At 21.4% G+C, this 14,180-nt stretch overlaps 2 protein-coding genes across 2 annotated transcripts; both read right to left on the reverse strand.

Moving 5' to 3' along the window:
- Positions 1–202: 202 nt before the first annotated feature.
- Positions 203–10,314, reverse strand: LOC135119592 (uncharacterized). Its single transcript, XM_064043996.1, has 11 exons — positions 10,280–10,314; positions 9,961–10,075; positions 7,132–7,224; positions 5,649–5,757; positions 5,036–5,140; positions 4,137–4,294; positions 2,966–3,065; positions 2,536–2,638; positions 2,084–2,209; positions 1,911–2,020; positions 203–1,718 (listed from the first exon to the last, which is right to left on the reverse strand). Exons 2-11 carry the CDS (start codon positions 10,046–10,048, stop codon positions 203–205), a joined length of 2,508 nt encoding a protein of 835 aa, XP_063900066.1. The 5' UTR covers positions 10,049–10,075; positions 10,280–10,314.
- A 6-nt stretch (positions 10,315–10,320) lies between these two features.
- Positions 10,321–14,180, reverse strand: LOC135119593 (uncharacterized). Its single transcript, XM_064043997.1, has 7 exons — positions 13,349–14,180; positions 12,521–13,294; positions 12,394–12,452; positions 12,258–12,334; positions 11,750–11,891; positions 11,295–11,365; positions 10,321–10,359 (listed from the first exon to the last, which is right to left on the reverse strand). Exons 1-7 carry the CDS (start codon positions 14,122–14,124, stop codon positions 10,321–10,323), a joined length of 1,938 nt encoding a protein of 645 aa, XP_063900067.1. The 5' UTR covers positions 14,125–14,180.

Here is a 14,180-nt window from a genome sequence, read left to right on the forward strand (position 1 = left end):
AATATTTTTTCAGATACACAAGAAAAATAGATTGTATATATAACAGCACATTAATAAACATATAATAATATACATAAATAAAATTTGGATCACGTTGAAAAAGAAATTAAAAAAACTAATTACTAAATTGCTGAATATAAAAAAAAGAATGAAACTTTATTGAAGCTGTTCACTTTTAGCAAAAGTGGCAAACAAGTAACTACTAATTAAGTTTTTCCGTTGGCATTTTTTCTTCATCTTCAAGATGACGCTCTTTTATAATTTCAGGAATCTTTGTTAAAACAGGGCTACACTTATTAACAACAACATCGTGAGTAACAGAATTTAAAGGTAAACTTTCTTGTAATGGAGTCAATTTACTTTCATTCACTTTGTTAATTTCTAGGTTGTCCTCATCTTTATGAACATTATTACTAGTACAAGTATTATAATCGAAGCCGTTATTGTTATTATAATTTTCATTATCATTACCATCAACAAAACTATTGTGTTTGCTATTAAGCGCTTTACCATCGATACTATCATTATTCTCATTATCAATATTACTATTATTATAACTTAAATCGTTTGTTTGATAAACTTTATCATTACTTTTTCTAATATTTTTGTCAAGCGAGTGATGCTTAAAAGTAAAATCTCTAGAACTTTTGTAGAGAGCCTTTAACGGTTCACAAAGTTTATCGGTGCGATTGGTAGAAAAACTATTATAATAAACGCGTTCATGATTATTTTCATTAGCATTTCTCGAATGCTGCATTGGTTTCTTGTTTCCATTCTGAAGCGGAACACCGGAAAAGGGATAGTAATAATCGGGAACAACGGATGGTTTAGTGTCGCGAGGTGGATCACAATAAGTAAAGTTTTCAGGACGCGAGGAATATACAAACTTACTTTTTTCTAAGCGGCCTGGTATATAAGGAGCAGTATATTGGCTATACTCTTCGGAGGGGCGGAAAAACGGACGCTCAGGCGGGTGATGATGACAGGAGTGAGGACAGGGTGGACACTCATGAGGAGTAGCCGCCCGCGGGGAGGGGGGGGGAGGGTAATAACGAGGGCAGGTAGGTGCGCGGGGCATATAATAGTTGTAGGGGTTAAGTGAGTAAAGATGACCGGGCGGAGAAGAACGTCGTTGGATTTTGAAGTCGTACTTATAAGACGAAAGAAAAGGAACGAAATGTGATTGGTGAAAAGAGTAAGAAGAGCCATCAGGAAGTTTTTCTTGCGAATCCAGAAACATGTGGGAGTCGACGGGGGGGTGAACGGGAAACTTTTTCAACGTCCGCGGTGATGGCGGATGCTTAGACGGCGCTGGGGAATTGTAAGGATATCTACGGAAATTCTCAGGAGGGTATTCCTGGCTCTTATTGGACAGAGGAGGTCTGGTACATTTGCTGATAAACGAATCAGGTTGCTGCTGATGAAACAAATACTCGCACGTCTTCTCTTGGTTGGTGGACGGATAAGGACAATGCGCGTGAGCGTAACGGGTAGACACGTGACTCTCTCGTAGAGTATAACTATTATTACCATTACAACCACTATTATAATAATAATTATTATTATCGCTTCCACTATTAAAATTATTAGCGAGAGAGGCACGTGTGGTTCTCCTTTTCTCGCAGGCGAGCTCTTGAGTGCTCGAAAAGTTGTATTCGAACGGGCAACTGTTCTTCACGAGGCCCAGTTTTCTTCTTCTTCCTCTTGTTTTTGGAAGACTGGGATAATAATAAGATATAGATATAATAATATAATAAATATATATAGATATATACAGTGATAATAATAAATAAAGAATATAAATATTATAAATATATAAATTAATAAATATGAATAATAATAAAAATATAATATAATAAAAAACTCTAAATAAAAAAATATTATAAGTATATAATAAGTAAAAAGTATACGTTTCGAGTTCTGATATTAAAGCTCGTTTATTTTTAATTAAGAACGTCTCGATTTCTTCGCAGGACCAACGATTATTTGGGTGCACCTCAAGGCCTTTACGTAGCAAATGCTGGTATTATAATAATTATAATAATGATAACGATAATGATAAATAATTATAACAAAAGTATACCTGCCAGCGAGGCCCTCCAACGTTTATTATATGTTTTTCTATAAGAACAGCATCAGATATAACTTCGTGGAGAAGAGAAGCATCAAACTGGCCGCTCCACGCTTTCATCCCTCTGTTTAAGAGTTCCTATAAAAATAATGATAATAATAATAATAATAATAAAATCCTCATAATAATTAAATAAGTGATAATAATAATAGTAAATAATAGATATGAATATATTAAAATTATTTAAACATAGAATCGAACCGAATCAATCAAACAGTTTGTATAATTTTTCATTAAATTTACTTAACAAATTAGACAAAAAAAACGCTAATAACATAAGTCGATAATAAAAAGATCAAATGATATTTGGATCCATTGGATTTTCCATTGTCACAATAATTACTATTATTATTATTATTGTTATTACTGTTGTTGTTGTTATTAAAAAATACTATCAAAGTCACCATAATTAGTACTGACAATCCCCAAACGTCTATTTTTGTGGGATCAACGTCAACTTTCTTAACATTCGCTTTCCGAGTAGTCTCAGTAAAAATTTCCGGGGGTCTTTAATAATAATAATATCAACAATAACTAATAATAATGAAAATAGTAATAATAATAGTAATAACCAATAATATAGTACTAATGACAATAATAATAACAAGTAACAATAGTAAATATATAGTAGTAATAAACAATTTTTCTAAAAAATTTATTTAACTGAATTAGCTAATAAATAATAATTTTGCCAATTAAATAGTAATAACAATATATTACTCTCTATATTGATTATATTTATTTACTTACTATGTTATTATTATTTTTATAACAACTTTTCTATAATATTTATATAATTATTATTATGTCTAATTATTAATATTTTTCGTATACCGATAGTTTAACTTTGCCGTGTTGGTCGGAAGGTAAAGTTTATTAGTAGCAGGAAAACACACAGCCGCCGCGTAATCGATAATTTTCACAGAAGGAATTTCTTAATAATGATAATAAATAAATAGATAATAAATACTATAAATTTTTTTAATATAAGAAAACTATCTTTTATGTTTTATATTCATAATAAAAAATAAACTTTTGGGGTTAAATAATATTAAGCAAATAACAAAAATACTTTTCTAAGTAATTTTTTTTTTCTTAGTAATAAATATTTTCAAATGTTATTTTTATTTTTATAATAAACTAAAACTTTTATAATAAAAATAATAGTGCTGCTATTTTTTATATACCATAAACTTTTCAATAATAATATTTTTGTTAATCAATTATTTATTAATATTTTTGTTTATTAAATAACTTATTATTAGTATTTATATTACTAATTATATTTATAATTATAGTACTTACATTATTACTGACTCATATTTCTATTATGTCTTATTACTATTATTTCTATTCATATTTATGTTTAACCAAAATTATCAATTTATTATAATTATTATTAATTAATATTATGTTCCTCTTTTTATAAATTTTTATTATTAATTATTAATATCTTCATTCTTATTATTATCGTATTTTTTTTTTTCAATCTTTCTTTTTATTATTATATTATTTATTCATATTTTGTAATAATTATTGAATTTTAGTTCATTCTTTTTCCTATAACTATTATTTGATATTATTATTTATTAATAGTTCTATTCTTATTATTTTATTTTCTTTTTTTTATCGTCTTTAAAAAAAATTATTTATACATATTTTTATTCTTATTATTATTGTATTTTATTTTTTTCATTCATTTCAAATTATTACATTTATTATTTATTATTATTCTGTTACCTATATAATACTTATTTATTATTTTATAGTATTATCATTATTAACTATTATTTTTATTCATATTATTATATTATATAATATTATTAATACACGTATTATAATTTATTATTATTATCTAACTTAATGTAATTATTTTTATTTATTAATTATACTTTTACATTTATTATGTATTATTTTTATTATTAATATAATTATTATCATAAATACTAACAATGATATTATTATATTTATTATAGTAAATATAGAAACATAAAATAAAAAGTACCGCTCACCAGAATCATTACATTTCTATCGCACAAGTCCAAGTGGGCGAGCCTGCGCGAATGAAATTCCTTCAATCCAGAATTCAGTTTATAGACAACCTCATAAATTTGCGGGGCTGATAAGTTGTGACGCGCATATTCTTGTAGAGTGCAATCAAACCTTTTAGTGAAAAAAAATAATAAATAGATAAATTTTATAAGTAAATAAGTTTTAATATAAGAATAAAAATAGTGAGAAAAAATATATATTATATAAAGTTTATAAGTATACAACTTTTATTAAGAAAAAAAGATTATAAATTTATAAATTTATAAGTAATCACTTTTATTTAAAATTTATAGTGAAATATATTAATTATTAACAACGTTTATATGACATTATAAAGAGAAAAAATATATAATTTTATAGATAATTTTTTTACATCCATATAAAAATAATAAATAAATAACGAAGTTTATAATAAAAAAAGTAAAACTAATAATAAATAATGAAGTTAAAAGTAGATAACTTTTATAATAAAATATAAAAAATTAAAAAAGTTATATAAAGTTAATAAGTATTTACTTTTTATTATAAGAAAATACATAAAAAAATAATAAAAATAATAAATATAATTTCATTGAGTATACTACTTTTATAATAGAAAATATTAAAAAAAAAAGATATTTATTTAGTTAATACGTATATAACTTTATATAATAATATTAATGGATATATAAAAAGTTTGAAAAGAAACAATTTATACAAAAAGGGAAAAGAAACCCAAAAAAAATTTGTAAATATGTGAAAAAAAATTATAAATAAGCAACTCAAATATTATAAAATAATAATATTAACATCCATTAAAAAAACTCCTTGATTTATATAAATAACTATAAACCAATAATAAGAAAAGTATACTTTTCTATAACGTAACCGTGAATTTCATTGGTGGAATCGCCCATCGAAGAATTTTCTTCAAGCACATGCAGCAAATCAGGGACGGCTGGAATGCCCTGAAGCATTCTTATTCGCCCGAAAAATAATACATATGAATACAATGATATAACTTTATAAATAATAACAGTAATAATACTATAATACAAAAACTTAATAATAATAATATGAAATAAAATTATTAATCTTAAAATAGAATTATAATAATAATATATTATTATGAGGTGATAACAAATTATGAAAAAAACTTAATATAATATTGATAATATAAAATATAATAATATTTTATAATAATAAAATTAAGAATAAATAATAACTCAATTAAAAGAACTTAATAATGATTATATAATGAATAATAATAAATAATAAATAAAAGGAAATAATAATATTAGAAATAATAATAAATAATAAAAAAAACTTTATAATAATAATAAATAATATAAAAAACTTATAATAATAATGTGATAAAAATAATAACAGATAATAAAAAAAACTATAATATTAATAAAAAATAAATTTATTAATTTTATAAAAATATAATAACAATAATAATAATAATAAAATAAAAAAAAAATACGTCAAAACTTTGATCTCATTAAAACGAACTTCGGTTTGACAAGAACTTTTAAATATTTTTGCAACGGAGTCCACATGGGAAGTGGACTCCGTCACAATATAAATAGTTCCTATGAAATAGAGAGTTTTTAAATATCCAAAAAAAAATAATAAATATAAAATATAAAAATAAAAAGAAAATTAATAATAATAAAATAAATATAATAAATAATGAATAAGAAAAAAAATGTATGAAAAATTAAAAAAAAGATATAAATAATAATCATAATAAAAAATAAATATATTATAATTATAATGAAAATATAATAAGTAAATAAAAATTTTTAATATTAATAATTACTAAAAAAAGTAATTATAATAATAATAAATATAAAGTAAATCTTAATTTTTAATACAAATAAATAACAGAAAAATAATGAAAATAATTAATAATAAGAATAAATAAAAATATTATACAAAATATATATTTAAGTAAATGTATAATAATAATAGTCATAAAAAAATATTGTATAAAATAAAATAAAAAAATATATAAATAAATAATTAATAACGTATTTTTATATTAAAGTAATAATAATATTAATTAAGCAATAACATATAAATAAAAGTTTTATAAGATAAATAATAAATAATATCTACATATAAAGAATAAAATAAATAAATCTCAATTTAATTTATAAGTAACAATATAAAATAAATATCAATTAATAATAATAATAAAAAGTACAAGTAATATTAATATTTGAATAATAAGGATAAGTAAATATTATAAATATTAGTAATAATTAAATAATATATTTATAATAATAAATAAATAAATAGTAATAAAGATTTATCAATATATATAAATAAAAAATAAAAATATATATTAATATTAATATATAAATAATAATAGTAAATATCAATAAAAATATTAAAAAATAAAAAGTACAAAAAATATTAATAATTATTAATAAAATAAACAAATATTTTAAGTATTAACAATAACGAATTAAAAAGATATTAATAAAAAATATTTATAATAAATTAAAACTGAAAAAATAAATAATAATAATAAATAGTATAAAAGTATTTAAAATAGTAAAAATAATAAATTTATATAAATATTTATAAAAATAATTAAATATAAATAGAAAGCAAAAATTATTAGTATATAAAAAATAGACAAATATTTATAATAATAATAAAAAAACATAAAAGTTAATATCAAATTATATTAACAAAATTAACTATAAATTAATGAAAACGCTATAAAACAGTGCAAAATAGTGTTCTATTATTGGTTTAAAATTGATCTAAAATATTCATAACTAATAAAGATGAAGTATTTCATCAAGGTTGTAATAAATTAATAAATAGTAATAATAATAAGTGTATATAAATAGTTATTAATATAAATAATTTTAATTAATATAAAATATTCATAAAGTTAAGAATAATAATAATTGTTATAATAGTTATAATAATAATAGAAATAATAATACCGAAAGTTCCCTCCTCCAACAGTTCAAAGTGTTTCAAATGAGCTAAAAAGTCTTGAAATTTAACAACCGATAAACTTGGAAATAATTTAAGTACTAAAAAAAAAACAAAATAAAATAACATTCATGAAATATAAAAACTTTAAATGTTGGGTTTTCATTATTTTTTTAATAAACTTTTATAATTAAAGACAAAGTTTAATAAATATTTAATTATTTAATACATTCATAAATAATTTTCAAATGTGTAAACATATAGAAGTATAAAAACTCTAAGTGTTGTGGATTTCACTATTTTTTTTTTGGAAAAAAATATGAAAATATTTAAAAAAAATTAAATTATTTATTAGTTTTAACAATAAAATCTCAAACGTTTAAAAAATATGAAAAATGAAAAAATATTCATTAAATATAAAAACTGAAATGTTGAAGGTTTCATTATTTTTCTTTAAAAAATTTTATTAGTAGAAACAAAATTTGAAAATATTTATTAATTACAAGTTAGTTTTTATATAAAAATTTCAAAGTATAATATAAATATAAAAAAAAAAATATTCATAAAATATACAATTTCACCCATTGAAGGTTTCATAACTTTTTTTAATAATTTATTTTATAATTGTTAACAAAAATTTAATAGATAACTTTCAAAAACAAAAATATTTACACACATATAAAATATAAAATATAATTAACTAATTTTAAGGTTATTCATTAATTTTATGTATAAAATAACAACATAATAAAAATATTATAATATATAAAATGTCCATATATTAAATAATTTTTACTGTTAACTTCGTTATTTCTAATGAATAATATTTAAAAACTAGAAAAAATATCAATAATATAAAAAAATTAATATTATAATCTTTTCTTGTTGGGTCATTATTTTTATTAATAAAATTTCAAAGCTTAATAAAAATATATAAATTTTTTATTTATTTAGTTATTCATTATTTATAACGAATGTAATTATAAATATAATTCATAATAATAATAAACTCCAATTGTTAAGTTATACATTATTTTTTTATAAGAGTTTACTGACTTGAAAAAATTTGTAAAAAAAAAATATATATATATTCAGGTAAATTTTGTTTGCTGAATTACTCATATTTTTAATGAATAAATTTTTTTAAGTTCAAAAAAAATATTACTAAAAAATTTAAATATTACAAACGAGTTTTCCATAATTTTTTTATGATTAAAATTGAATAAATAAATTAAAAAATAAATTAAAATTTATTAACTTCAATAGTTGGGCTTTTCAAAAAAATATGAATATATTAAAAAAAAAATTTAATTATATAAAAATTGCAATAACTACACTACTCACTATTTTTCTTGGTAAAAAGAAAGATTTTCGTATTAAATATTATATACATTAATAATTTAAATTTTCAGCTATTCACCTATAAAAGATATTGATTAAAAATGAACCAACCAAATGTTATTATTAAAACAGAAAGTAAACAAAATTGTATGAACATATAAAAGTTAGAACAATATAAAACTTCAAGTGTTAAGTTTTTTAAATTTTCTAAAAAAAATTTAAATAATCTTAAAAGCCACCAATCAAATTTAAATATTATAATAGAAATCAAATAAATAGTGAAAAAATATGTAAGTTAATAATAATTATAAAAATAGCAATGATATGAAACCTCACGTTTTAAGCTTTTCATAACTATTAAAGAAAAATCATATAAGAATCATGAAAATTACGACCAATCAAGTGTAATTATTACAATAGTTACAAATAAAATTGCAAAAAAATTAAAAATTAATAATAATAATAATAATAATAATAATAAAAGTTCGCAATAAAATGAAACTTCAAGTGTTAAGCTTTTCATTATTTTGAAAAATATTATATTATTATCATCTGAAAAGTATGACCAACCAAATTAAGTTATTAAATAAAATTGTAAAAAAATATGATTTTTTAAAAATAATAAATTTTTAAATGTTGAGCTTTTCGTGATTATAAAGAAGAAAATATTATTGTAATCATAAAATTTACAACCAATAAATTATAGTTATTAAAGTTAAAAGATATAACGACTTTTTAATAAAATATTGAGCTTTTCAGGATTTAATGAAGATATTATTATAATCATAATTAATATAACCAATCAAATATAGTAATGACTTTTTAAAAAAATTATATTGAGCCTTTTAATAATTATAATAAAAATAAATCCACCATAAAAATCACGATCAATCAAATGTGTGTTATAGCAAAAATAAATATAGCATAAAAGTGTGAAAAATATAATTATAAAGGTAACAATAATTATTATAAAATAAAACAATCGATAAAAATAATATAAAACTTATAGAAAAATACTTCATATTAAAATAATGACCAATCAAACGAATTATAATTAAGACAAAAAATAATGGAAAAGTATTAAAAAACATAAACATACAATAAATAAAATAATAAAAATTTAAATAAATAATCATTAAAATATTATAGTAATAAAAAATAATAACAACGAGTTAATAATATTATAATTGAACCAGTAAAACACATTTTAATTTGACTAATCAAATGTAATAATATAGAAGTTAATAAAAATAATGAAAAAATTATTAAATAAAAGTTAATAACAATAAAAAAAGTGATAACCATAAAATAATGATAACCTGTTGGCCAATCAAACGTAATTATATAGACAAAAAATAATAAAAGTTAATAAGAATATAATTTATATAGTGAAAATCATTGCATATGATAAAAATATTAATTAATCATATGTAACTATAAAAAAAGAAATAAAAAATGAATATATAAAAAAAGTTAATAATAATAAAAAATATAACATTCAGATATCCGATGATTAGCGTTTTGTTTTTCTTCAATAATATTCTTCAGCAAGCAGAAGTTTGTTGGGGCCAATACAGGAAACATATACTTTGGTCGTTTCTTTTTATTTTCCTTTTATAGATAATAAATAATATATAATAAATAATAAAATAATACCAAAAGGTAAAAAAAAGTAACAACAATAAACTTTTGTTGATATAAATATTATAATATTTTTATATATATAAATTAGTAGAAAAAATGCGATCGTTCTTATATTTAATATTATTATCATCATTATTATTATCATTATTACTATTATAAATATTTAAATACATTTACAAGCAACTCTACAAGAGTTTTAGTTTCTTCATAAGTCAAGCGCTTGCACTTAAGCACTCGAATATTATAACTTCCTAAGCAAAAGTTTATGTTAATATTAAAAATATGTATATAATAAACTATAAATAATAAAAACTAAAACAGGAAAAGTTATAAATATTATTTAAAAGTATTTAATAATAATATAAAAGTAAATTGTATGACAATAAAATATTTAAAACTTTAAAAAAAAATAGAAAAAATGAAAAACAATAAAAGTTTTGTTAAATAAATATAAATATTATAATTTTTTGTTATATTTATAAAAAAAATTATTATAAAGTTGTTAAGAATAATGAAATTTTTAATGAAGAAAATCTTAAAAGTTGATAAATAATAATTCATATTTTTTGAAACTATAAAAAGTAAATTAAGAATAATAATATTAATAATAATAAATTCATTCATAATATTATAATAATAATTATATAAAAATAATAAAATTATTCAATATTATTAAATAAAATAAATTCCTTTTAAGTAATAAATAATAACTCAAATTTTCTTGTTACAATAAAAAAGTAAATTAAGAATAAAAAAGAAATAATATAATCACTTCTTATAAAATTTTGGAAATACAAAAATTCGTTAAATTTATAAATAATAATAGATATAAATAATTGCAAAAATAATAAAGTAGATAAAAGTTATAATAAAAAATTAAAATAAAAAAAATTCGAAAATTTTGGATTCTATAAAAAAAGTAGAATAATAATAATTCATAATAAATATTATAACTTAATAAATATAAAATTGTAGTTATAATAAATAAATATTTAAAAGTAATAAAGTAAATCAATAAATAATAAAAATATTATTACAGTTATACTAAAATAATAAAGTAGTCAAAAGTTATTATAAAAAATATCTTTAGGAGTTAATAAATAATATATTAATATGTTTTAATATAATAGTTAAATAAAATAAAAAAATAGTAATAATAATAATAATAACCGCTAAAGCCCTTTACGCAAAGTTCATATTGAGGATATCCGCGCTTGCCAATCAAACGGCAGAGCATTGCGCCAGAAACCTTTTCATCTAAAAAATTTTATTAATATTTCTGATTATAATTCAGCCAATAAACTAACACATATATTCAATAAGAAAATAAATATTAAAGAACCAATAACTTTTAATATTATAAAATTTTAATTTTTATTGGTAAGTATTGTCATATTAACGAATAGTTATAATTTTTATTAGATTATTGTAAGTATTAACAAATAAACTTTTCCTTATTATAAATAACTTAATTATTATATTTATTTTTATAAAATATTTATTTTAATTACCATTATTTCCATTTTTATATTTATTATTAATTTATAACTTTTTTTTAAAACGTTATTAACTTTCTTTATATATATTATTATAAAAATATAAAATTATATAGGCAACAAAATATATAAAAAAAGTATATACCCAACAAGTTAAACACAATAATAATCACGTTTCCGTTGCTTTTGCATTCTTTAAACTTTTTAGCAGTTTTCGTGAAGTAAATGGAATAGTCTGCATCATTAGGCTGATCGAGTTGCTCTGCTCCATTTCCATCGTCTAACAGCTGCAAGAAAAATAATAATAAATATTGTAATCCATTCAACTGTGTACAATAGAAGCAATCAAAACCGCGTGAGTACATGTGAGCAAATTAAGGTCATGTAAAAATAGAGAAACAAACATAAATATAAGTTTCATGTTAGAAAAAAAGTTTGTACTAGTATTCTACCTTATTCATAAATTTTTAGCCTTATAAAAACATTTGTATTATTTCTTTTTACTATCACTATTAAGTGTGTATAAAAAATGGACTCTACTGCAGCAAATACTAATAGTTATTAGCAGTAGCATTTAAAAAAATTTTCTTTATTACTCATCATGGTTATATATATTATTATATAAAAAAAGCTCCAAATAAGTGAAAACAAACATTTCGGTAAGGACAATAAGCGGAAAGAAGAGGCGCATGTACTTCATAAAGTTTCAAAAGGTCATGAACGTCAGCCCCTGGAAAGGGCAAGGTAAGACCAATTAAAAAATTCAATAACATAAAACTCATAACGAACCCAACTCCTTCATAATATCAATTTCGCTCTCATTGGAGATCCACATAATGTAATAAGGACTGTATTAATTTATTTATATAAAAAGTACATATTAATTTTTTTTAGAATGTGGGAAATGCACAATCACCCATTGCTATCAATAGAGGGTAACAAGCTAGCATGCGTAATATTCTTTCCTTGAACGGGGCTGTCTTCATCTTTAAAAGAACGTAAAGATTTCCTGCGAGGACCAACATCTATTGCACGGTCCGTTTCTGCCTCAAACTCACTATGCAAATAGTGTTTTATATGCTTTGCTTGTTGCATAGGAGAAGTAGAACAGAAGTCTTTGTTAGCTTCGTCTTCTTGAGAGTTTTCAGTTTTTTTAGTATCAGTTTCGGAATCTGTTCCTTCTATTCTACATTCTCTCCTCTTAGGACTTTTCTGATTATTATTTTCCAAACATTCTTGAGAAATTTTGGCTGCAGCGCGTTTATCTTTAGTTTTTCTGTATTTTCTCTTGACTTTTCCCGAATTTTCTAAATTGTCCCTCTCGGAAGCGCAAATAACGCTAGATTCTTTTGAATAGGGATTATCGGATTCAATAATAATTTTTCTCTTCGGTGGAAGAACACTTATTAACGAGTTATTAGACGAGCAAACTCCTAACCAAAGTTTAGAAGGACGACCCACTCTGCCCCTTTTATTACCATCAGCAAGTTTTCTAGTACTTGTAGATCCCTCTTTAGAAAGCAACTGACTTATAACAAACCCATCATCACTATTTTTTATTCTATTACCGTTTAAAACATGATAAGAATTAGCATTTCTATTCACAGAAAGAAGAAAGTTAGCATGATGAGAAGGTCTTGTACGATGTTGCTTAACCGTATATTCATCGTATTTTTCAACAGGACGAGACCTAAAATTATATCCGTGCTGATAGTTTATGTTTACAGAAGAATTCTCATAATACCTGTTTTCCTCGTAACCCGAACTTTCGCGAGAAGCATAAGACAATGAAGACATAACTGGTCTTGTGCATGAAGAGTTTTGTGGCACTTCATAACGCATGCTGTGCTGACAGTGATCATAAGGTTGACTTACTTTATCTCTTTTTGTAATAGTTTCTCCGGTTAAAATTTGTGGAGGAACTCCATAAACCTGACGTGAAGCCTCTTCTGTTAACTCCGTTGAGCCATGAGTTTCATGGTACTGATAAACTCTGGCAGAGTAATTACCAGAATAACGCTCTTTATATGAAGAAAGTGGGGGGTTGTAGTCAGTACTAACAAATTCAGAATTGTCAAGTTTGTGTTCAATATTGTATACCTTAGGAGAATAATTTGTGAACTTGTTAATAACAGAATCTTTCTCATTACCGTTAATGACACTTTTAATTTCATTATCCATTCCTTGATCGTTTAACTCAGCTTTCTTAGAGTCATCTCGTTCAGGTTCTTCTGAGCTCTCAAGTATAGTTTGCGTGAAATAATTCTTCTCAAGTTTATGATTAGGTTTACCGCTGTTAATAAGATCCAAATCAACTTTATTATTTTCTCCAAGATTACTGTCTTCAATATAATTTTCAAGTGCTATTTCATTGTTATTACTAATAATAGAATTTTGAGCAGAACTTTCTAGCTGGCTTTGTAAATTCGGGGAGGGACTATCTCTACAAACTAAATTTAAGGACTTAGTTTGTGCGCTGTTGGGCATTTCGTTTTCTCCTAAAGTATTTAAATTCATCATTTACACAACATCGCCAAAAAAAACAGCTTCAAAATCTAATAAAAAAGGAAATTGGA

The sequence above is a fragment of the Zophobas morio genome, unplaced genomic scaffold (genome assembly GCF_036711695.1).
Source record: "Zophobas morio isolate AGI-343-1 ecotype UQ-CSIRO unplaced genomic scaffold, CSIRO_AGI_Zmor_V1 ptg000276l, whole genome shotgun sequence".
Classification (NCBI taxonomy): domain Eukaryota; kingdom Metazoa; phylum Arthropoda; class Insecta; order Coleoptera; family Tenebrionidae; genus Zophobas; species Zophobas morio.